The 25,015-nt window shown below is 48.1% G+C and overlaps 1 protein-coding gene across 2 annotated transcripts; it reads right to left on the bottom strand.

Annotated features, from left to right (window-relative positions):
• Positions 1–1,059: 1,059 nt before the first annotated feature.
• On the bottom strand, positions 1,060–24,668 carry MXRA8 (matrix remodeling associated 8). 2 transcript variants are annotated; one of them, XM_029578577.1, is made up of 10 exons: positions 24,508–24,668; positions 17,131–17,154; positions 16,112–16,417; positions 15,539–15,640; positions 13,970–14,428; positions 5,169–5,327; positions 4,561–4,591; positions 3,093–3,166; positions 2,552–2,629; positions 1,060–1,564 (listed from the first exon to the last, which is right to left on the bottom strand). In XM_029578577.1, exons 1-10 carry the CDS (start codon positions 24,554–24,556, stop codon positions 1,539–1,541), a joined length of 1,308 nt encoding a protein of 435 aa, XP_029434437.1. In that variant the 5' UTR covers positions 24,557–24,668; the 3' UTR covers positions 1,060–1,538. The 2 variants fall into 2 exon arrangements, with proteins under 2 accessions (XP_029434437.1, XP_029434438.1); XM_029578578.1 differs by lacking the exons at positions 17,131–17,154; positions 24,508–24,668 and adding an exon at positions 16,844–17,091.
• Between the last annotated feature and the right edge of the window lie 347 nt (positions 24,669–25,015).

Genomic DNA, 25,015 nt, shown 5'->3' with positions numbered 1-25,015 from the left:
TTATTTTATTTAAAACAATTTCTATTCCGCCTATAACTGATCGCCATGCTAAGGCGGATTACAACAACATAAAAATACGATAAAAACAATAAAACAATAATTTCACTAATAAGATGCCATAAGATTCCTATGTTAAGCTAAAATCATAAATGCGGTACCCCTGATATGGCGCCGAATGGATAAAAGCGAAGCGAGCCAAGGTGCTCTGTGGGTCACTGGACTGCTGTGGCTACCAGCTGGATTGCAACGGCACTTTGCCAACCCTCTCCTGGAGGCTCATGCATATTCATTGCGCAATCCCGAAAAGCTGACTGGCTAGGCGGGGCTCCTCCAGGACAGGGTTGGGTGATGCAGGTAATGACTCGCCTCCCAGCAGGTCTGAGCTCCTGCGAGGGACTGTCTTCATCTCCCAGGCTTGCTATGAAGAAGACACACATCCTCACCCTCTAAGCACTATCCTCCTGCCTTCCCAGCTCTCACATCCTTTCCTGCAGGCTTTATTCACTTCCACTGCAATGACCTGTGCCATCCATAAAACTGCCTCTCCCATGAGACATCAGCACTGCAGGTCCCAGACGGTCTCCCTGCACCGTGAGCTCCCCACCTCATGAACCGTGGCTCTGCACTAACTAGTCCAGCGCTGTCAGCCTACGACGAACGGTGTCTGCTGTTAGAATTTACGAACACCACCGAGCTGCACCCTAGAAAGGCTCCGCGAAAAGACAGGCAGGCAAACACCCCGCTATCTGCATCCCCTGCCGGGCCACGATGCTAAGCTAAGGGCCAAGAGAAAACCCCAAAAAAGACAAAATACGAAAACAACCCCCCCCCCCCCCCCAACATTATACAAATGTGTTTTTATACAAAGCTTGAACATTACTGCACAAACTGCGCTGTGCTCTCCCCGGGCGGTCCTTGGCCAGAGGATCTCGCTGGAAAACCCTGGGATGATTGCTCACTTCCTCTTTCTGATAAAATGAACTCCTCCTGCGCAGCTAAACGTCTGGATGCTCTTCTGTGATGTCGGAGAGCTGAGGCTTAAAAGGGTCCCTCTGATGCATGGGGAAGGAGAGTCCTTTTCTCATGTATGTGACTGCTCTGTGACTTTCTGGGTTGTTTGGACTTTTTTTTTTTGCACATTCCCTGGTGAGAGAAACTGTCGTGCAAAGCTAAGGATGTGTTCTTTCAGCTAAGTATGAGTTGTCATCTGATTACAGGACAAACACACCCTGAGCTCTGTGTGCTGCTGCTAAGTCTGCAACTGAAGGGCTGATCCGAGCTAAGGGTGATGGAGGAGCTAAACAGAGGTCACCCATCCACAGAGCTCAAGGTTACACAGCAAAGTTTCATCATCAGAGGGGCACTTTAGGTTTCTATGAACAGCACAAAGAAAGGGAAAATCAGATAGAAATGTAGACATGTGACAAGCAGCTGAGGAAAGTCTTTTCTTTTCTACATGTATGCAACATGAAAATGGCACACGTCACTTTTTTTGCATCTGCGATTCAGCTCTGGACCAGCCAGCAGCTTCCGGATCTTCATTTACAGTACTCCTTCCTGAACTCTGGGGATGACGCAAAAAAAAGTGTTAGCGAGGGATGGCTAAGCGCCCCACTCTACCTCTCCTGATGCCAGTGCTGCTCTGCATTTTACGGGAGTCCCCTCTGGTATTTTCAGCCCCTGCGCTCTCTGCATTTTACTGGAGTCCCCTCTGGTATTTTCAGCCCCTGCGCTCTCTGCATTTTACTGGAGTCCCCTCTGGTATTTTCAGCCCCTGCGCTCTCTGCATTTTACTGGAGTCCCCTCTGGTATTTTCAGCCCCTGCGCTCTCTGCATTTTACTGGAGTCCCCTCTGGTATTTTCAGCCCCTGCGCTCTCTGCATTTTACCGGAGTCCCCTCTGGTATTTTCAGCTGCTTTTCTGTACACTCTCTGACTTAATATCCTAGCGATATTAAGTCGAAGGAACCAAAAGTGTTAAAAAAAAATATATATATATATATTTTTTTTTAAATGTGCCGGCCAGTCTGGTTAGGAGAACGGATGCGTAATTTTACCGGCGTCCGTTTTCCTACCCGATAGCTGTCAGCGGGTTCAGAAAAGCCACTCGTAACACTGAGCTTGGGTTTCCTGAGCCCGCTGACGGAGCCACCTCTCCTGGGCTGGGGGTGCGTAATCATCCCTAGCGCCTCCTTTTCAGCGCGACCCCTCATTTAAATGTAGGATCGCGCGTCGGGAGAGCGGGCGCTGAACGCGGAGCGCCCGTTCTCCCGCGCTTCTTACCGAATCGGCCTGCATGTATCCTTTTCCACCCCTCCTCCTCCCCTGGCTCGCCTGCTGAGCTTCTCACCAAGCCCGGGGAGGGGGGGTTGTTCTCCTGCCTGGACCCCTCCGATCACTAATGAGCACTTGTAACATGCGGTTTTGAGCTGCCAGTTCACAGGCCCAGAGAACGACTGCCTTCAGACAAGAGAGCAAGATCCAAGCGAGGAGCAGCAATATGTAACCGGTGTTTAGTGGCAGAGGAAAGTGCAGGGTTCACAGGACTTTACCTGGCTCTAGGTCAATGTTCTTTGCTGGCAGGAGCTTGTCCAGCCCGGCCCTCTCCTTCAGAATGTTGTTTTTGTAATCTGCGCAAGAGAAAGACATTTAGATCAGTTTCACGTTCATCATTTTATCCTGCCCCCAGCTCTGCTTATTACCAAACGTTCCCCGTTCGCACAGCCTGGAAGGAAAGCTAGGAAGGGGAGCAGGCCTGCCTCCCTGCCCACGGGCAGCAGTTGGATGTCTGGCCACACCCAGGAGCCATCGGTCAGCTGGGAGCAGGGACCTGCTTCTGACTATAACGCAGTGGCAGTGCGGTCGTGGCTCAGAAGTACCACACATGCACCTGCAGTCACACAAGCAAAACAGTCCACTGAGACCTTTTATCTATCCTTATTTACTGTATTTTATGTTTATTAATGAAATCTGCCCAGTGCTGCCTCTGCTGAATCTCCAGCCCCAGGCTACCCAGTGGGCAGAAGCCCTGAACTAGGAATTTTCTGCATGGTAGTGCCCAGGATTTACCATCTCTGCTCCCTTCAGACCCACCTAGCTGAATGTTTTCACTCTTGCAGAGCTTCTGGTCCATGGTCTCTACTCCATACGCCACATTTACCTCTTTCCTAAAAATACAAAAACAAACAGAGGGTTAAAAATAACTTTATGGAGTTCTCTTCCAGGAACTTATCCAAATCTTTTTAAAATCCAGCCACATTAACTGTCTTTACCACATCCTCCACCAATGAATGCTGGAGCTTAATTGTGCGTTGAGTGAAAAAAATATTTTCTCCAATTTGTTTGAAATGTGCTACTCACTAACTTCATAGAATGTACCCTAGTTCTTATATTTTTTAAAAGATTAAACTCCCAATTTGCATTTACCCATTCCATTCCAGTCATGATCTTAAAGACCTTTATCATATCTCCCTCAGCCGTCTCTTCTCCAAGCTGAACATCTCTAACCTCTTTAGCCTTTCCTCATAGGGGAGCTGTTCCATCCCCTTTATCATTTTGGTCGCTCTTCTCTGTACCTTTTCCAATTCTGCTATATCTTTTTGAGATGTGGTGACCAGTACTTACTCCAGGTGCGGTCTCACCATGGAGCGATACAGAGATATTATGATATTCTCTGTATTTTTCTCCATTCCTTTCCTAGTAATTCCCAACATTCTGTTTGCTTTTTTGACTGCTGCAGCACACTGAGCCGACGATTTCAATGTATTATCCACTATGATGCCTAGATCTCTTTCCTGGGTGGTAGCTCCTAATATGGAACCTAACATTGTGTAACTATAGCTTGGGTTATTTTTCCCTATATGCAACACCTTGCACTTGTCCACATTAAATTTCATCTGTCATTTGGATGCCCAGGTCTCATAAGGTCCTCCTGCAATTTCTCTCCATCCTGGAATAATTTTGTGTCATCGCCTCACTCAAGGTTCCCTCAGTTCCCACACAGATCCCTGGGGAACACCACTATCTTCCTCCACTGAGAAAACTGACCGTTCAGTCCTACTCTCTGTTTCCTGTTCACAGTGCACAACACAACACACCGAGGCAAAGAATTCATTTCGTTTTTCTGCTATGGCACTTCCTTTTACACCTGGATATTGTAAAGTTTCCTAAACCGCTAAAGGCCCTTTGGTTTCCAGAGGTTTATGGCAGGTTTATTCCAGAGGTTTATGCCAGGTAGTCATGGTAAGCGGTATTTTGTCTGTTTTGTCATAGTGTTACTGCTTTATATTCCTTGTTCATTTTATATATGCATATACCGCTGCTTTATGTTATATTTTGTGATTAGCACAGCACATTAATTTGTTATAAGGCTTTTTTCTTATTCTGCCCTGATGTGGTGGTGAAACACTGAAAACCAGCAAACGGTGATTGGATCGGACGCTAACAGTGAGCTAAAGACAGAGCTGTGTGCAACACACACCCACACCCCCCCCACACACACACACATACACACACTCCCCGACGCCATGAAAGAGCTGGCAATGATGGGAGAGGTACTCACTCCTCCGACTTCTTGACGTCATACCCGAAGCCTGCGTGGAAAGTCAAGAAAAGGTTTCGGTTAGGGCCAAACAAATGTTCTGAAATGACAAACAATTCTTTTCTCAGAATTAAAAGGCTCCAAGTGCAACCCTGCAGTCCCAGAGAATCAGAGGCCTGGGGAGGCAACAGCACAGTGCAGGGGGGCCAGAATCGCAGTGGGACCCTGCCTGTGCCTCATTTTAATATGGGATGGGAAGAACTCTCTGGTTACAGAATGGGAAACCAGGAATAAAACCAATTTGCGGGTCTGCTAGATTGAAGTGTTGCAGTAAGTAGCAGATATTTCCACTGTAAAATCCCTCTCCGTAAGTCTCCCAGGCCACATTAGGGTTTATGGTTCCTCACATCCTTTCTTTTGTGAATGAAAGTAATGCAGGAAGCTTCTGTGTGCTGAATCTGATCGCACCCCGGCACACAGATCTGTCTAATGTTTGCAACCTGTGGCTTCTCTTCAAACGGAATAAAACTGCAGGAGGGCTCTCAGCCTCTTTTTGACTGGGATGGCAGCAGCACAGGATCTGAGAACAGGCCACGATGGTGACACTTCAGCCTCCTGCCCGCACTCACCTCTCCTGCGCCTCCTCCGTGTGATGAGCACCACGGCCGCCAGCAGGATGAGGAAGAGGAGGAGGGTGGCCAAGATGTACCCCAGCTGCTGGATGAAATGCATGCGGCTCTCGGGAATGATGACGTTGATCACCTTCTGCTCCTTCCCCGCGTTTGAATCTGGAATTAAAGCACATGCAGTGGGCAGGACTGCCGGACCTCTGATGTTATTCCCAGCTGAGCCTGGACCCTGTCCCAGCGATGCGCCTCAGTACTACAAGGGCTACCAAAATGTTCTTCTATACTGTGTTATTGGCATTTAGCCAGCACAGTTTAATGAAAACGAAGGCTTGGATAAAGTAATGTAAGCACTGTGTGAGCCCACTTCATAGGTGGAAATAAAGGTCAGCAGCCTGCAGGGGAGGAGGCCTTCCTATAGGACTGCTGCTTTGATAGCGTTTGCGATCAGCAGTCTTTCTTTTCTTGATCTTTTGATCTGGCACTTTCCTACTTTTCCTTTAAGAATATAAGAAGTGCCAGGCCAGGCCAGGTCAGACCAAGGTCCATTCTGCCTTTGACAATGGCCAGTCCAGGTCACAATAACCCATCTGATGCCCATTAGTTCATCTATTCCTTGTAAGCCCCGGCTTTCCCAAGTCTGCCTGCCTAATCACTGTTTATGGACTTCTCCTCCAGGAACTCGTCCCATCCTCTTTTAGACCCCGCTGTGCTCGTCTCCGTGACCTCGTCCTCTGACGGCAGATTCCATAGCGCGATTGTGCGCCGAGTTAAATAAAATATTTCCTATGATTTGCTTTAAATCTGCCGCTTGCTCGTTTCATGGAGTGACCCCTAGTCCTAGTGTTGTCTGAAAGGGTAAATAACAGTTCCCTAGTTACCTGTTCCACCCCACTCATGGTTTTATAAATTTCAATCTTTTCCCCTCTCAGTCGTCTCTGTTCCGAGCTAAAGAGCCCTAATCTGTTTAGCCTTTCTCCTCAGGGAGCGTTTCCATCCCCTTTATCATTTGTGTCGCCTTTCTCTGTACCTTTCATTTATTTATTTATAAGATTTTATATTCTGCTAGTTCTAGAAGCGTTCAACACGGATCACAATAAACAGACATAATTATAAAACCATAACATTACAATAAAACTAAAACAAAAGTAACTACATAGAAAATTAGCATCGAAAGAGCAGATCAAAATCAACAAGAAATCAATATCATAAAAAGGCGTGGTTAAATAAGGCGGCTTTTAACTTCTTGCAAAAGCATGAGCAATCTCTTTCAGCACACAGATTGAAGGACAAGCTATTCCACGTGAGAGGGCCAGCGACTGAAAATGCCTGGATCCTGCTCTCGTTATAAGCTTCTATACATGAAAGGAAGGCTCCTCAAGCTGAACGAAGGGTGCATTTAGGAGCATAAAACGAAAATAGATTGGCTAATCAATGTGACCCATTAAAGTAAATAAACTTTGACCCGAGACCGCTGTACTATTGGGTCTCTCGGTTTGGCTGTGACGCTCTCATAGTGATAACCCTAGCTGCTGCAGGCTGTATTAATTGCAAAAAATGAAGGAATTCTTTTGGATAAACCATTAAACATAACATAGAAACATAGAAATAGCAGAAAAGGACTAAATGGTCCATCCGGTCTGCTCAGCAAGATTCTGGTAGTATCTGCTCCGCCGTGCAGGATAACCCCATGCTTATCTGTTTCCCAAACCGTAAAAGTCGGGGCCCTCACTGGTTACAGATTGAATCTAATTCCCCTTTTCCACTGCTGTTAAAGCAGAGAGCAGTGATGGAGTTGCATCAACAGTATGAAGGCTTATTGGTTAAGGGTAATAACCGCCACACCAGCAAGTTACCCCCATGCTTATCTGTTTTTCCTGAACATAAAATTCAATCTCCTTATTGGTTACAGATTGAATCTAATTCCCCTTTTCCACTGCTGTTAAAGCAGAGAGCAGTGATGGAGTTGCATCAACAGTATGAAGGCTTATTGGTTAAGGGTAGTAACCACCACACCAGCAAGTTACCCCCATGCTTATCTGTTTTTCCTGAACATAAAATTCAATCTCCTTATTGGTTACTGTCTGAATCTAATTCCCCTTTTCCCACTGCCGTTAAAACAGAGAGCAGTGATGGAGTTGCATCAACAGTATGAAGGCTTATTGGTTAAGGGTAGTAACCACCACACCAGCAAGTTACCCCCATGCTTATCTGTTTTTCCTGAACATAAAATTCAATCTCCTTATTGGTTACTGTCTGAATCCAATTCCCTGTTATCCCCCTGCCGTGAAAGCAGAGAGCAGTGATGGAGTTGCATCAACAGATTCAAGACTTATTGGTTAAGGGTAGTAACCACCACACCAGCAAGTTACCCCCATGCTTATCTGTTTTTCCTGAACATAAAATTCAATCTCCTTATTGGTTACAGATTGAATCTAATTCCCCTTTTCCCCCTGCTGTTAAAGCAGAGAGCAGTGATGGAGTTGCATCAACAGTATGAAGGCTTATTGGTTAAGGGTAATAACCGCCACACCAGCAAGTTACCCCCATGCTTATCTGTTTTTCCTGAACATAAAATTCAATCTCCTTATTGGTTACAGATTGAATCTAATTCCCCTTTTCCCACTGCCGTTAAAGCAGAGAGCAGTGATGGAGTTGCATCAACAGTATGAAGGCTTATTGGTTAAGGATAGTAACCACCACACCAGCAAGTTACCCCCATGCTTATCTGTTTTTCCTGAACATAAAATTCAATCTCCTTATTGGTTACTGTCTGAATCTAATTCCCCTTTTCCCACTGCCGTTAAAACAGAGAGCAGTGATGGAGTTGCATCAACAGTATGAAGGCTTATTGGTTAAGGGTAGTAACCACCACACCAGCAAGTTACCCCCATGCTTATCTGTTTTTCCTGAACATAAAATTCAATCTCCTTATTGGTTACTGTCTGAATCTAATTCCCCTTTTCCCACTGCCGTTAAAACAGAGAGCAGTGATGGAGTTGCATCAACAGTAGGAAGACTTATTGGTTAAGGGTAGTAACCACCACACCAGCAAGTTACCCCCATGCTTATCTGTTTTTCCTGAACATAAAATTCAATCTCCTTATTGGTTACTGTCTGAATCTAATTCCCCTTTTCCCACTGCCGTTAAAACAGAGAGCAGTGATGGAGTTGCATCAACAGTAGGAAGACTTATTGGTTAAGGGTAGTAACCACCACACCAGCAAGTTACCCCCATGCTTATCTGTTTTTCCTGAACATAAAATTCAATCTCCTTATTGGTTACAGATTGAATCTAATTCCCCTTTTCCCCCTGCTGTTAAAGCAGAGAGCAGTGATGGAGTTGCATCAACAGTATGAAGGCTTATTGGTTAAGGGTAATAACCGCCACACCAGCAAGTTACCCCCATGCTTATCTGTTTTTCCTGAACATAAAATTCAATCTCCTTATTGGTTACAGATTGAATCTAATTCCCCTTTTCCCACTGCCGTTAAAGCAGAGAGCAGTGATGGAGTTGCATCAACAGTATGAAGGCTTATTGGTTAAGGGTAGTAACCACCACACCAGCAAGTTACCCCCATGCTTATCTGTTTTTCCTGAACATAAAATTCAATCTCCTTATTGGTTACTGTCTGAATCTAATTCCCCTTTTCCCACTGCCGTTAAAACAGAGAGCAGTGATGGAGTTGCATCAACAGTAGGAAGACTTATTGGTTAAGGGTAGTAACCACCACACCAGCAAGTTACCCCCATGCTTATCTGTTTTTCCTGAACATAAAATTCAATCTCCTTATTGGTTACTGTCTGAATCTAATTCCCCTTTTCCCACTGCCGTTAAAACAGAGAGCAGTGATGGAGTTGCATCAACAGTAGGAAGACTTATTGGTTAAGGGTAGTAACCACCACACCAGCAAGTTACCCCCATGCTTATCTGTTTTTCCTGAACATAAAATTCAATCTCCTTATTGGTTACTGTCTGAATCTAATTCCCCTTTTCCCACTGCCGTTAAAACAGAGAGCAGTGATGGAGTTGCATCAACAGTAGGAAGACTTATTGGTTAAGGGTAGTAACCACCACACCAGCAAGTTACCCCCATGCTTATCTGTTTTTCCTGAACATAAAATTCAATCTCCTTATTGGTTACTGTCTGAATCTAATTCCCCTTTTCCCACTGCCGTTAAAGCAGAGAGCAGTGATGGAGTTGCATCAACAGATTCAAGACTTATTGGTTAAGGGTAGTAACCACCACACCAGCAAGTTACCCCCATGCTTATCTGTTTTTCCTGAACATAAAATTCAATCTCCTTATTGGTTGCAGTCTAAATCTAATTCCCCTTTTCCCACTGCCGTTAAAACAGAGAGCAGTGATGGAGTTGCATCAACAGTAGGAAGACTTATTGGTTAAGGGAAGTAACCACCACACCAGCAAGTTACCCCCATGCTTATCTGTTTTTCCTGAACATAAAATTCAATCTCCTTATTGGTTACAGATTGAATCTAATTCCCCTTTTCCCACTGCCGTTAAAGCAGAGAGCAGTGATGGAGTTGCATCAACAGTATGAAGGCTTATTGGTTAAGGGTAATAACCGCCACACCAGCAAGTTACCCCCATGCTTATCTGTTTTTCCTGAACATAAAATTCAATGTCCTTATTGGTTACTGTCTGAATCTAATTCCCCTTTTCCCATTCTGCCATGAGTTATAGAAGTCCAGGTTGGATTATACCAAGGCTTGGACAAATGATCGATAATCTCTTTAGGAATGATCACTTGTAAATGGCAGGTTAACCACAATTCAAAAAAAGTGGAGTTGGCTACTGAACTCATCTAAGACTTAAACGCAAGTTGGGTACGGAGAATTACTCTCAAATCATGAGATTCCAAGAAAACACCAACAGAAACCTTCCAGACGATGAATAAGAGAGCCTAGGACTGGGCTCTGTTCCACTTAGCCCTTTTATCTGCACGCTTATGTACACCTTCAAAGGAATCTGGTAAATGGGTAACGCAAGTCTTCCCTTTGCAAACACCATGTTCCCCATCCTCCGTTAAGCCGCATCTATCTGTGTGTGCAGTCATTTTGTTTTTAAGAATAGCTTCGACTATTTTGCCCGGCACCAATATCAGGCTCACCCGGAGCCCTTTTTAAAAATTGGCCTCACATTGGGCACCTCCAGTCTTCAGAAACTGTGGCTGTTTTAAATGATAGGTTGCAAATCACCAGCAGCAGGTCTACAAATAAACGTCTGAGGGGAATACCACCTGGTCCCGGTGATTTGTTTTTCTTTAGTCTGCCAATCTGATTTATTGTATTCTCCATTTCCATGGTGATTTCCTTTGGTTGCTCAGAGTCATCATGATCAAAAACTTCTTCTGGTGTGGATATGACTCCAGCATCCTCCTCAATAAAGGCAGGGGCAAAGAATTTGTTTAGTTTTTTTGCTATTTCTTTGTCCTCGCTGAGCATCCCTTTCACTTCTCTGTCATTTAGTGCCCCATCTGACTTCCTCACAGGCTTTTTGCTTCAAATATACTTGAAAAAGCTTTTATTACTTCTTGTTATCTCTATGGCAAGCTTCTTTTCAAATTCTGTCTGAGGAAGTTTAATTGCTTTTTACATCTGCCAGTGCAATGCTCTCTCTCACTTGTGTCTGTTTTCCATTTTTGAAAAGATGCTCTTTTGGCCTTAATTGCCTTTTTCACTTCACTATGAAACCACTCTGGCGGTCCTTTGGGTTCTAGCTCAATCAAAACCAGCCCCTGTTGCAGATTCGTCACCAGGAGTTTTCATTCACAATTATCGTGGGTATTTCCCCCCCCCCCCCCCGCCCAGCGATGGTCCTTGGCCAGGGACCACAGACCGCAGCCAACGCAAAGATCAGAAGCCTGGACGGGAACTGAACCCAGGTCTTCTGCAGTGCAGCGAGTAGCAGTGCTCCTGAGGCAGCAGGTCACCCTTGATTAGCTTCCATCAGTGGCTCAGAGTCCTGACTCTGCACCTCCCCTCCTGACACTCTCCTCCCCATCTGAGCAAGCGTAGTGTCCCGCACACCAATGACTCATTCTGGGAGTGAGTAGTTCTAAGCCCTTTGGCCAGCTGCCGCCACTGAGGCTCGGCGATGCTGTGCTTGGAGCTTCTCAGCCTGCCCGCTCTTGTCATGGCCAGGGCTGCATTGACGTCTGACTCATTAGATTCCTAGCAATGAGGTAAAGTAGTCATTTGCAAAGAAATAAATTGCAGCAAGTGATCATTTCACTGCATTCAAAACAATAATTTGGGTTTCTACATCATGTTTCAGCCCGAAGGTTCCCAGTCGGTGGGTAATGAACATGTGTGCAGCCAGCTCTGGGATAGATGGTCTGCCTCGAAGCTTGCATGCATATTATTATTCCTGCCCGACTGCAGCTGGATGAACAGATACGGGGAGATAAAGGGACGATGTTGGCTGTGGGCCACTTTCTAATCAGAGGCGTTGGCGGGGGCAGCTGCCTCAGTGGCCCTGCAGTGAGAGAAGTTTCTCTTTGGGTGAAAGTTGAGAAACTGCATCCTCATCCTCCCTTTGGCTGCTCCGTGGCCTGGGTAACTATATCGGGGTGCTGCGTGCCTCCAGGAGCCGTGGCAGTGGAGGGGAATGCCCTGCTGTGGCTGACGGGTCAGGCAGGTCTCAGCCTTGCAGTAGTCGGGATGTTGTCGGGGGGGGGTGGCAGATTTGCTGACTCTCTCCGCTGTGGGGCACTCCTTGTGGGCATGTGCTCCACCTCCTGGCACAGGAAACCCTTTACGTCCTCTGTATGTGGGATGGCACAATAGTTCCTGTGAGGCAGCTTCATGGTCAGGACATGGCATGAAAGTCCCGAGCTTGCTCCCCAGAGGATTTGCAGACAGGGGAGAGCGAGACCTCAGCTGGACAGCACGAGCCTAACTCCAGGGATCTGCAGGGGCTCGAGTGCCACAAAGAGCCCCTCGAGTACGTGAGCGCTGGCCACTATTTGGAGGAGGAAGACAGTCTGCCAGCCCGGGGCACACGGACCCAGCACCTGGGCTAAGGCTTTTACATGGGCAGATCCGACCCGGTGCCTCTGGGTAAGGCTGAACCTGGCTGCCGGCTCTGGCCTTCGGTCCGTCCAGCAGAGTCACGTGGAAGGGTCTGGGCTCCGACCCCTGCCTGTGGAAGGAGGGGTCTCCCGTGTCCGGCAGGGTCAGGGGGTGCAGGTGCCGGAGGGGGAGCCAGAAGTTGAGCGATGGTTCAGTTTTGGAGAAAACCTCAGCTGCTGCTTTTCTTCCCCCTGCTTCTTCCACCACTGCAGGTTCCTCTTTCCTTCCGTGACTGAGCTTGAAACAACTTCTCATATAATAAAAGGGGAGTGAGGAGTTCTTTTAATTGTGAAAAACACATAAAGTCCTAAATGAAAATGAAAGACAAGGGACTGGACGGGGATTGAGTTCTAACGAGAAGCCGAGCTTCTGACTCCTTACCTCGCCGGGAGCCTTCTGAACCCCCTTTCCCAGAGCTGCAGGAGTCTGCGTAACCAAGGGAAAGGAAAGAGATTTCTCTCTTGTACTTTAAATGGAAATAAGCTTTGTAGGGAGGGGGGAATTAAAAATAAATAAAAGCAAACGAGAGAGAGAGAGGAGAAAGAGAGAGAGAGAGAGAGGGAGAAGAGAGAGAGAGGAGAGAGAGAAGAGAAGAGAGAGAGAGAGGAGAGAGAGGAGACTGCAAACTGCAAGGCAAACAAACCAGAAAGAGGAACCTGAACCTTAAACCTGCCTAAAGTTAAACTAAAACCCTAAGACTGTGTGAGGGTAAAAAGGGGGCAGGGTTAGGATTATAGCAAAAGGCCTTTCCCCAACTAACAATACATCAAAGGTCTACATGCAAGAAATGAATTGCAAATAAAAGCAAGGAATGTGTCAGCAACACAAAAGGACTGAGATATGTAACAATGATGAGATCATGACTTGCGTTTAACAGAAATGCAGGAGCTGATGGAACACAGCCTCTCAGGACTACAGCTCCCAGCATGCAATGAGTAACACCACATCTGGCTTAGCTTAGGACCCCCCCCCCCTCCCTGGCTATGGAGATACATGGGCTTCCCTATTTATAGAACAGGGGTGGGCAACTCTGGTCCTGGAGTGCCACAAACAGATCTGGTTTTTAGGATTTCCACAATGAATATTCATGAGGCATACTTATATGCACTGCTTCCATTATATGAAAATCTACCTCATGCATATTCATTGTGGATATCCTGAAAGTATCCAAAAACGTCTCTGATGATATCAGCTCAGAAATCTGCACACCCGGAGCTTAATATTCCGAGTGCACAAAGATGGTTCTTTTAAACCTGTGAATTGAGTGAATGTGATTTGGAAATCAGATAGCAGCCACCTGCAGAGTAATATTTAAATACAACGAGATAGGGCTGCATGCACGACTTTGTGTGTATCCTCAACACCTTCCAGTAACCGCATGCGTTCAGCACTGCATCAAGCCAATAATGCGCACAGCCTGGCAGGGCTATGCCTTTAACAGCCTTCCCTCCTGTAAGCACCTGTGAGACCCTCTGGCAGAAGGAAGGATCTGACTGCCTGCTCCCCGCACTCATTCTACTGCTGCTGCACAGCTCCATGCTCGCTTCTATTCTCACTACGCAACTACTCCAGAATTAAACCAGGTTACTTTATGTTCACAGCTGGAACTGATTCCAAAAAGCTCCAGTGACATGCGAGGACCGCCGTGCAATGAGCCTGTGGGTGGATGAAAGTGGAGCTCCTGTGTGTAATACGTAAATACTGCACCTCCAGCTGGAGCCACACTCAGGTCCGTCCGGTTGGCCGGCTTCTCTCTCCTCAGGGGCTCCGTCACGGACAGGTGGAAGATGCGCCGCTCATGCAGCCCACAGTAATGGTGGTGCAGGTGGCAGGAGTACGTTCCCTCATCGGCACGCTCCAGCTCCGAGATGTGCAGCGAGAAGTCCCCCCGCGCAAAGGACGACTCGTCAATGCTCATCTTCTTGCGGATGAAGAGGGGGCCGTAGGAGCGGCGCTCTCCCGAGGCGTACAAGTCGATGAGACGGTCAGCGCGGTCATGTGGGACCCCTGGGGGCTGCCGGTCCCAGTGAACCACTTGCTGGTCCTCCTCCAGGTACCGTTCTGTCCAGAGGTGGTTTCGATTTTCACAGGGCAGCAGCACCGTGGTTCCAGCCAGGGCCACTATCACGACCTTCTCTCCATCCCAGTACATCTTCTCTTCCTCTTCTGCAAAGAAAAATCAAACTGGTTTGCACTCTGCAGGACCTCCCTCCTCACCTCCCACACAGCTCTCATGCGCGCCCTGCTCCTAACTCCTTCCTAACCAGCTCCCATTCAGGAGCCATCGCACAGCGATCCCTGCTATGTTCTCACTTTCTCTCTCCTGCATGTGAGGCATCGGGATACAGCTCCATTCAAGTGACTTCCAGCCTTGCACGTTGGCCTCCCCCACTGGGTGACTTAGTCATCTTCTGCTGGGGTACAGAGCCGGGATTGCAACCCGGCTCCTCTGCGTGGCAGTACAGATCGCTGACCCCCCCGGCTACCAGTCATTGCTGAGAGCTTTTCTTTACTAACTCTACGGTGCCTTAGGTTCCCTAGCACCTCCCACTTCTCCGTGCGTGATGTATGAAGGGAGAATGCTGTGGACAGGGAGCATCCTGAATCAAAATGAGTCTGAAACGTGTACCAATCAAGCACCGGTCAGAAACTTTCAGCCCTAGCTAGCCAACTATTATTCTCCAGGGATCAGTCCCTATATCCTGCTTTTAGATGCGGGGACCGCAACTCTCAATTGGACAGCCAAATGGCCTGCATTTGGGGAGAGAATCCCTCATGTTGATAAAAAGATTTAAAAAAAATCCAAGTTCATTGCAAATTCGTCCAGCCCCCAATGTATTCAAGACGCGCCCCTCTTCCTCACTCTGGTTGCTCCTGCATCCTTTCCCTGAGAGATACAGAAATATTAAAGTGGAAACAGCTACGGCTCCCTGAGTGGTGCTACTGGGACTGGCAACCTGCAGTCTTGGGCACTTATCCTCCCTTCGCAGGTCCGTGTGGTTCTTTTATACCCTCGCCCTGGAGGCAGAATCAGCCGCAGCAGGGGTGCTGGAGGGAGACAATCTTTGCTTTACAATCCTTTTCTCTTCCACAAACTCAAGACAAAACCAGACAGTGAATTAAGGAGGCACCGGGGAACACATCAGCTGACTTTGTATTAGTTCTAATAGTTTGCTCCTCCTGGCCTTCCTTGCCATGAGGGCACTCATCAGGGCGCCTTTTCCTTTACGGTGCGGGTACACGTGGAAGGTTTCGGCCCTGTGAGGAGCGTTTTACCTGAGTGGGTGACATCCAGCTGGATTTTCTCGGTTTTGTACAGGTGACAGTAGTGGTGATGCAGATTGCACGAGTAAATGCCCTGGTCCCGGTCTGCAACACCTTCCAAAAGAAATCAAGACAGAAGATGCCTTTATGGCCGGTGAGCTCCTGGGTTATTTAATGCTACAGAAAGCACAGAAAGCATTTTTATAGATGCAGGACGAGGAGCTGCATGTCAGAATGACTGAGAGCTCCTGTTAGGTTGTCCTTGTGTTCTGCCTTCCTTAGACATAATCCAACCCAAAGCGATTCACAAAACATGAAAATAATCAATAAGGAGCAATCAGTCCTCAATAAAATAGAATACACATCATAAAATACAAATTCATCAATGGTGCCTTCCCTCTTCCCCAGTATCCCCTCACCCTCCGAGACACTGAGTGTCAGTAATACTATTTCTCGGAAGTTGCCTTTAGCCTGCAGACATTGGCGCCTCACATGAGCTCAGCCCGAAAGCCTCCAGCTTCTCGAGACATGAGCCCTCTGCCAGGGTCACCGGGTACGGCAGGGTCACAGGGTGGTGTGACTAACCTTTGATCACCAAGGAGAAGTTTCCATCAAAGAATGCCATCTGTGGCATGGCGATCCTGCCCTGGTTGTAGGAACTGTAGATCCTCTGATCACCAGCTGAGTACATGTCTACCAGCCTCTCCGCCTTATAGGAGCCATCGGAGCTGTACAAGTCCCAGTGCACAACGCGCTGGCGGTCTTTCAGACTGTCCTGGGTCCACACCATACGGTGGCTCTGGCACTGCAGAATGCTTTGGGAACCCACTACGGCAGTGATATTAGACACGGAAACCACCACGCTGTCTGTGTTTGATTCATCTGATGGGACTGTGGAGTAGACAGGAGGCAAGTAAATAGTCTATCGAGTTGGAAAGTCTAGAGGGTGACAGAACTCGGTTTCAGCCCCTGGACTAGGGAAGGGTAGAGGATGGGAGGACACTTTAAGTAGATTGTCGGGCACTAGGTTATCATAGAACATCGTATGAGGATTTATAGTTTTACGTAAAGCACTGTACGGGAGGGAGGTAGCAACCACTCTCTAGGACCTATAAGGGGCAACAGGACAAAATGGTCTGCTCAAGAGAGCAATTACATTATTGAGGGCAAGTCATACTAAGTATCATTCCCTTAGATACCAAATAATCAAGACTACAGTTCCAAGAACACAGTGAAGAGCTCACCGGACAGTATCTCATTCATTTTGCTGTTGCATTTTGGAAGTAACAAAAAGAATGACTTTCTCTGCTTGTTTACCTGTCAGCACCTTCAACATGTTGAGGATCAGACAGCCCAGTGGAACTGCCTTCGGCTCTGAGGGCCACCTGGAGGATCAGTGTGCGCCGAGCACGGGTTACAGGAGCGGCACCTGAGATTCTGGCTGATTCCGAGATCACGGAATCTGCAGGGGATAGCGCCTGGCCTGGAGCCAGGGACGGCTTCTTCACCCAGCTCGTGGAAGGGGGATTTAGAAAAGCTTTGGGAAAAAACACTCACAGGGAGCAGCAAATATTACAATGAAGAAATAAAAGTCAGTTACTCACCTGAGTACAAATGAACCACAGACCCTGTAAAAAGGAAAAGGAAAAGGACTTTTACTTCTGAATGCAGGGAGAGAATATAAAATCTATCAGGAGCAGCCGACAATGTCACTAGGAGAAGCAGAGAGGAAGATGTGTGTGTTATTGCATAAACGTGTCTATATAGATTGTCAGCCCTATGGGGACAGGGAAATGCCAGCTTTACCTGAAGGTAACTCACCTTGAGCTACCAATGAAAAGACCTGAGCTAAAATAATAATAATTATTATATATATATACACACACACAAACAATCCTGCCATTAGCCTGGTCATCTCCATCCAATAAACACCTAATCACCTCTTCCATCAACCACTGAAGGGCTCAGTCACTTCTGACCAAGGACACAGAAAAGTCAAACCCGTAGAATATGGTGTTTTCCACGTGGCTTAAGTGTTAGGGTTGCCAACTGCTTCCAGATTTTCAGGACAGGTTGATCCAGTCTTGGTTTTACCCCATTGAATACTGGAACTTATTCTGATTTCCCTATTGCATTCCCCAGGAAAAGCAAAACTATAAGTCCCTGCATGCAGGGGAGAAAACCAGGACTGGATCAACTCTCCTGAAAATCTGGAGCCAGTTGGCCACCCTAATTTAAGTGTGTGAAAGGAGCTGGCAGAGGAAGCTTTCCCGGGCAGGAAGTGGAAGTGGTGTTTGTCACCTGGTGTTAAAAAGGTGGTGGAATAAGCTGAAGAGCGGGCAGAATCCTTTGCGCTGGGTCCTGGTTTGCAGATGGTTTAATCACTGAACTCCTGCAGGTTATTTCCAGGTTTAGAGAGATGCCTACTGAGAAGTGTTTGCCGAGCAAGCCTTCTTGGGGGTCAGGAAGGAATTCTTTGTCCATAACACAGAATTGTCTGAAGTTCTGCAGTGGCATTTTGCCTTCCTCTGCCTCGCCATACAGAGATAATTGCCCAGATAGGAGTCAATGACAGCAGAAAAAGACCGACTGTTCCCGGCCACACTGGCCACGGATATAGCTAAGCTGCCAGCCACGGAGTGACTGCTTGCATGAGATATCGTTTCTTATCCAAGACAATTTCTGTCATCCTCACTGTACTCTTTCCTCATGCAAGATCCCCTATTTAATTCACAACCAGCAGTGCTCCCTGGCACATTCCCCCCGACCCCGCTATGTCCAGCCACAATAATCTACTCTTACCCGAACCTCTGGCCCTTTTAGGAGCCCACACTACCACCAGCCCACTTCACTGACCTGATCAGCACCAGAAATGCCTAACTACATGAGCACCTGCATCTGCACCAGGACTCCTAGGTGTTACTCTGCTGGCGACCTGCCAGACAGATCCAGCTGCTAATTCATTCTTCACCTTTTTGCAACTAAGGGGCCCATGCCTGCTGGAAATCTGTTACCATTTTAGCTTTCATCCACTCCTCTGGGAGGGCATTCCACACATTCATCATCCTTTCCATAAAGAGTATTTCCTGACATTGCTCCAGAAAAAGAAGATTAAACGTGGCTATCTGAGCTGGCTGAGTTACACTAGGAAGCTGTGCAGCAGGATTACGTACCCGTATGCACACTCACAATACACGGCAGCAGAGAAAGACCAAAATGGCCTCTTAATTCTACTCCGTGTGCATCCCCATACACAACACAACACCCGCACTCTCCTCTCCCATGTCTGTTACCTGATCTCGTAATCCTTTTCCCACCACTGCCCTCCAATTCCATCCCAAGCATGGCCAAAACCTATTACAGTGGCAACCTCTACCACCTCCACTACTAGGGCCACTTTCAATGCTGATCCTTACAAAACCAATTTCTAGGCTCCCTTCTATGGCTTATTACCGAGTTTTGTTACAATCCCCACAGGAAAAAAAAATCCATAAGAACATGCCATACTGGGTCAGACCAAGGGTCCATCAAGCCCAGCATCCTGTTTCCAACAGTGGCCAATCCAGGCCACAAGAACCTGGCAATTACCCAAACACCAAGAAGATCCCATGCTACTGATGCAATTAATAGCAGTGGCTATTCCCTAAGTAAACTTGATTAATAGCAGGTAATGGACTTCTCCTCCAAGAACTTATCCAAACCTTTTTTAAACCCAGCTACACTAACTGCCCTAACCACATCCTCTGGCAACAAATTCCAGAGCTTTATTGTGCGTTGAGTGAAAAAGAACTTTCTCTGATTAGTTTTAAATGTGCTACTTGATAACTTCATAGAGTGCCCATCCTCTCGATGCTGATTGAAGTTTGGGTTTTATCCATGGTTCCTCCAGGCAAGTCACCCCCCAGCCTTCATGAAGTCTGACTCTATTGAACCACTGCTGTTTAGGATTGTAATCACAGCTCCGTGCAGGTTACGCTTACGCCAATGCTTTCTTGGTAGCCCGACGCAATCACACCATGGGTCTGACATCACTGTGACATCAATGAGTGGCGCTTTCCTCTCTCTAGCTACCCCCCCCCCCCCCAATCCAGCCACTGAATGGAGAATTCCATCTCATCTGCCTGTGGGACAGTGAAAGAGTCAAGGTTTGGCTGCTAGACTCAGAGGGTGCTGGAAGCTGTTTGAAGTGGCTCCCTCCTTTTCTGTCCTGAGACATCTGCAAGCTAAATATACATTGTATTTGCAGACTATTGCTAAACATCAGCCTTGCAAAGAACAGCAAATCTTCCTTGATGCCAGTTCAGGATATAATTACAGAGGAAGAAGCATTCATTACAACAGTATCCTGGTACCACAAACAGTTGTTTCACCACAAATATGCAAAATACTCCAATGAAACTACTCAGGACAGCAACAAAGAAAGAAAGATGGTGTGCTTGCATGGGGAAAGCCTAACGGTCCCTCCTTACAACAAGCATTGTAGAGGGGCTGCTTTGTATTTCAGCGGCAGCTGGGAGGAGCAGTTGGATAAGGGCAGAAACATCAGAAGAGTGAGGGCTGTCACAAAATGAAGGGTAAGATGCTTCCTTCTGCTCCTGGACTCGAAGAGCGAGGGCAGGGCTGGTGAGTGCCTGGCTCTCTACATTTCCATTTCAGGAGGAATGTGCTAGAAACATTCAAATTCTTCTGGTGCATTTACTAATAGCTTTCAGGTTAGTCGTTTTCCAAAAGAACAGACGTTCTAAGACAAGGGGATCATTATGAGGAGGCTCCCAGGGGAGAGCTTCTCTGCTGTCATGTTTATCTATTTTAAAAGATTTGCTGACCGCACCCTTACAATAAAATGAACACAATAAATTAGTTTATGGAACGTTATATACATATAAAATAAAGTTACAATGGCATAAAAAACGAGTAGACATCAACAGGGTAATGGGGGACTACAGAGAGATTCAGGTGGCAGGTCATATCCGCGGACATAGTCAGACAGGTGAAATCACATCAGGTATACATCTGATCCAAGAACCAGGCTAATTTGCAGCTTTTGGCAGACTGTAGTGAGGAAATCCCTCTTTTGGACTTTCCTGGGCTGTTCAGCTCATTCCACGGTCCTCACAGCCCCTGCACAGGGCGCAGCGTGCCCTCTCCGTGTGCCTCTGCTGTAGTGATGGATACCTGCAGTGCTAGTAATAGTGGTAGTGGGCACTCCCCCTCACTATTTAAAGCTATCCAGGAGAGGAAACACTGCCAGACTCCTCCTATAGGAACCAGGTAACTCATCTCAGCCAGCGTAAGCAAATGGTCCATCCTGCATCCCCTCCCTGAGCCCTCACCCCCTGACTGCCTCCCTTAGACTTTAAAAGGCAAATACCCCCAAGCCACTAATATAACCTGTCCTCAGTGTCTGTTTGTCCATGTTTGTCTGTCAGCTAGACTGTAAGTACCACAGAGCAGGTACTCTCTCATCTATGTGCCTGTATAGTGCAGCATACATTTTGTAGCACTATATCAGTGTTTAGTAGTAGTAAATCTGAAATGCACTCACGGGAAGGACTGTGTTATAAATGCTTTTTACTGGCTTTAGATCTTTTGTGCCACAAATAAATGGGTGAGACCTCATCCTGGTGGAATTATTCAAAATAAATGAATCCCTTTGTGTGTGGCATGTGTGCTGGATGTTCCCCAAAAGTGGTCCATTATGGGCCTGATTCACAAAGAATGGGATAAACGCCTTAGCAAATCAGGCTCTCTGCACCCTGAACATGAGACTGGAATCTGTGTCACCCGCCCCCACCACCTCATACTCACCCTCATAAAGGGTGCTGTGTCCAATTGACAGAAAAAGCTCAATGCTGCACAATACAGCACTGATGCCACCCTGACAAAGACTTGCACTAGCATGCCGAGCACTGCACTAGTGCTACATCCATCCTCCCACAGTATGGTATCCACCCTCAGCCTTCCTCTAATACAGCACTGATGCCACCCTGACAAAGACTTGCACTAGCATGCTGAGCACTGCACTAGTGCTACATCCATCCTCCCACAGTATGGTATCCTCCCTCAGCCTTCCTCTTATACAGCACTGATGCCACCCTGACAAAGACTTGCGCTGGCATACTGAGCGCTGCACTAGTGCTACATCCACCCTCAGCCTTCCTCTAATACAGCACTGATGCCACCCTGACAAAGACTTGCGCTGGCATACTGAGCGCTGCACTAGTGCTACATCCATCCTCCCACAGTATTGTGTCCACCCTCAGCCTTCCTCTAATACAGCACTGATGCCTCCCTGACAAAGACTTGCGCTGGCATACTGAGCGCTGCACTAGTGCTACATCCACCCTCAGCCTTCCTCTAATACAGCACTGATGCCACCCTGACAAAGACTTGCGCTGGCATACTGAGCGCTGCACTAGTGCTACATCCATCCTCCCACAGTATGGTATCCACCCTCAGCCTTCCTCTAATACAGCACTGATGCCACCCTGACAAAGACTTGCGCTGGCATGCCAAGCACTGCACTAGTGCTACATTCATCCTCCCACAGTATGGTATCCACCCTCAGCCTTCCTCTAATAAGCACTGATGCCACCCTGACAAAGACTTGCGCTGGCATGCCAAGCGCTGCACTAGTGCTACATTCATCCTCCCACAGTATGGTATCCACCCTCAGCCTTCCTCTAATACAGCACTGATGCCACCCTGACAAAGACTTGCGCTGGCATGCCAAGCGCTGCACTAGTGCTACATTCATCCTCCCACAGTATGGTATCCACCCTCAGCCTTCCTCTAATACAGCACTGATGCTTCCCTGACAAAGACTTGCGCTGGCATGCCGAGTGCTGCACTAGTGCTACATCCATCCTCCCACAGTATGGTATCCACCCTCAGCCTTTCTCTAATACAGCACTGATGCCTCCCTGACAAAGACTTGCGCTGGCATGCTGAGCGCTGCACTAGTGCTACATCCATCCTCCCACAGTATGGTATCCACCCTCAGCCTTCCTCTAATACAGCACTGATGCCACCCTGACAAAGACTTGCGCTGGCATGCCGAGCACTGCACTAGTGCTACATCCATCCCACCCACAGTATGCTCTCCACCCTCAGCCTTCCTCTAATACAGCACTGATGCCACCCTGACATGCCGAGCACTGCACTAGTGCTACATCCATCCTCCCACAGTATGGTATCCTTCCTCAGCCTTTCTCTAATACAGCACTGATGCCACCCTGACATGCCGAGTGCTGCACTAGTGCTACATCCATCCTGTGCACAGTATGGTATCCACCCTCAGCCTTCCTCTAATACAGCACTGATGCCACCCTGACAAAGACTTGCGCTGGCATGCCGAGCACTGCACTAGTGCTACATCCATCCTCCCACAGTATGGTATCCACCCTCAGCCTTCCTCTAATACAGCACTGATGCCACCCTGACATGCCGAGCGCTGCACTAGTGCTACATCCATCCTCCCACAGTATGGTATCCACCCTCAGCCTTTCTCTAATACAGCACTGATGCCACCCTGACAAAGACTTGCGCTGGCATGCCGAGCACTGCACTAGTGCTATATCCATCCTGCCCACAGTATGGTATCCACCCTCAGCCTTCCTCTAATACAGCACTGATGCCACCCTGACAAAGACTTGCGCTGGCATGCCGAGTGCTGCACTAGTGCTACATCCATCCTGCCCACAGTATGGTATCCACCCTCAGCCTTCCTCTAATACAGCACTGATGCCACCCTGACAAAGACTTGCGCTGGCATGCCGAGTGCTGCACTAGTGCTACATCCATCCTGCCCACAGTATGGTATCCACCCTCAGCCTTTCTCTAATACAGCACTGATGCCACCCTGACAAAGACTTGCGCTGGCATGCCGAGCACTGCACTAGTGCTACATCCATCCTCCCACAGTATGGTATCCACCCTCAGCCTTCCTCTAATACAGCACGAGGGACTAAATGGGCTTCTCTTCCCTGGTTGTTTGCTTTTAACGTAATCACTGGAAAATATTGCTCAAAATGCTTTCTGGGTTTTCTCTGGAGTAACTGATGAGAGACAGAATTGCAGGCTCCTAACTATAAGTAGCCATTTTGTAAGAGAGATGGCAGCAGCTCACCCTGTGCTGTCATGAGTGGCTCAGCAGGCTGGGTGCCATCCAGAGTCAAAGCCCTTCTTCTCATCAATCCCCACCCTGCCCTCCCTCCTGCTCTACCCTACCCTAATCTAGACATCTTAGCCCTGCCGCCAGTTTCACAGGCTCAGCTGCTCTGCTCTCTCCTCCACCTGCTGCACATTCAGAGACTTTCAGAAGTAACCCTCAGAGAATGAGATTTCAAATGAAGATCTGAGCCCCGGGAAACCCCTCCCGAATCTTCCTGACTGCCCACAGCCGTGGCACAGGGGAAGCAGAGACCCGTGTGCAGCTCAGTTCAGAGGAAGAGCACAAGTTAAGCAAAAGACACAAGAAGCAGATTGGGTAGAGAGAGCACTGAGGGCATCTCTCAAGCACCTCAGATCCTCAGCCACCCCTGATCGGTCCAGGAACCCCAGCAAGTGCCAAAGCACAGGGGCAGTATCCGGGCTCCTGCACAGGGTGAGCCTGGCCAGAGGTTACCCTGCCCTCCACAGCTTTAGGCTGAATATTTGTCATTCGCCTGACTTAGGTGGAGCCCTCTTCCCTTGAAATAGCTGCAATCAGAAAGAGATTTCTGGTCTTCTCGGTGTCCAGGTCCCAGCACCTACGCCTGATCAAAGACGGAGCTTGCTGCAAACAAAGCTTTTCCAAAAGTCCCCTGTCCCAGCCTTCCGATTTCCCTCTGTCTCCCCCAGATTATAGCCCGGACCCTGCCTGCAGGGATCCAGAGGAAGCGGCTGCACCCCAGGCGGTGCCACCCTGGAGGCTCCAGCTCCCGGGAATAGGGGCCCCCCGGAGCCCGCCCCTCCCACCAGTGACTCCCCGGAAAGCTTACTCTGCAGAAGCAGAAGGTGCCAGAGCAGCAGCCTCGCCGTGCACTCCATCTCGTCGCTCAGGGCTCGGGTCGCTGCTTGGAAAAAACAAGTTCCCCAAGTGAACTCTGCTTTTCTGGTTTGGTGTTTTTTTTTTCCAGCTGAAAAAACCCTCTGACATCAGCAGCAGCAGCAGGGTCCGGGCATGGATACAGCTCTTCCCTCCCCATGCTCCCGCCTCCTGCGCTGAGAAACCCTGATAGCAGATCCCTCGCACAGGGGCCTCCTTCCCCGCCCCCAGCCCCAGTCTGGAAGTCATTCTCTGGCTGCTTTTACTGGATCCAGCTGTTCCTGCCTTTGCTTGGCAGCCCGTCAGCTCCCTTATTCTTCTCTCGGCTTAGTTGTTTTTCCATCTTCCCTTCCACTCGTGACTTTCCTTGTAGCTCCAGGAGGTGCGGGCCTGGAACAGATGAGGGGGGCTGAGGGAGGTGTTTCGGTCAGGCCTGGGCGGCGGGAGGGTGAAGCTGGGAG

Source organism: Rhinatrema bivittatum, chromosome 15 (assembly GCF_901001135.1).
Source record: "Rhinatrema bivittatum chromosome 15, aRhiBiv1.1, whole genome shotgun sequence".
Taxonomy (NCBI): domain Eukaryota; kingdom Metazoa; phylum Chordata; class Amphibia; order Gymnophiona; family Rhinatrematidae; genus Rhinatrema; species Rhinatrema bivittatum.
The sequence above is the reverse complement of the archived record's forward strand: the minus strand, read 5'-3'. Positions and strand labels throughout refer to the sequence as shown.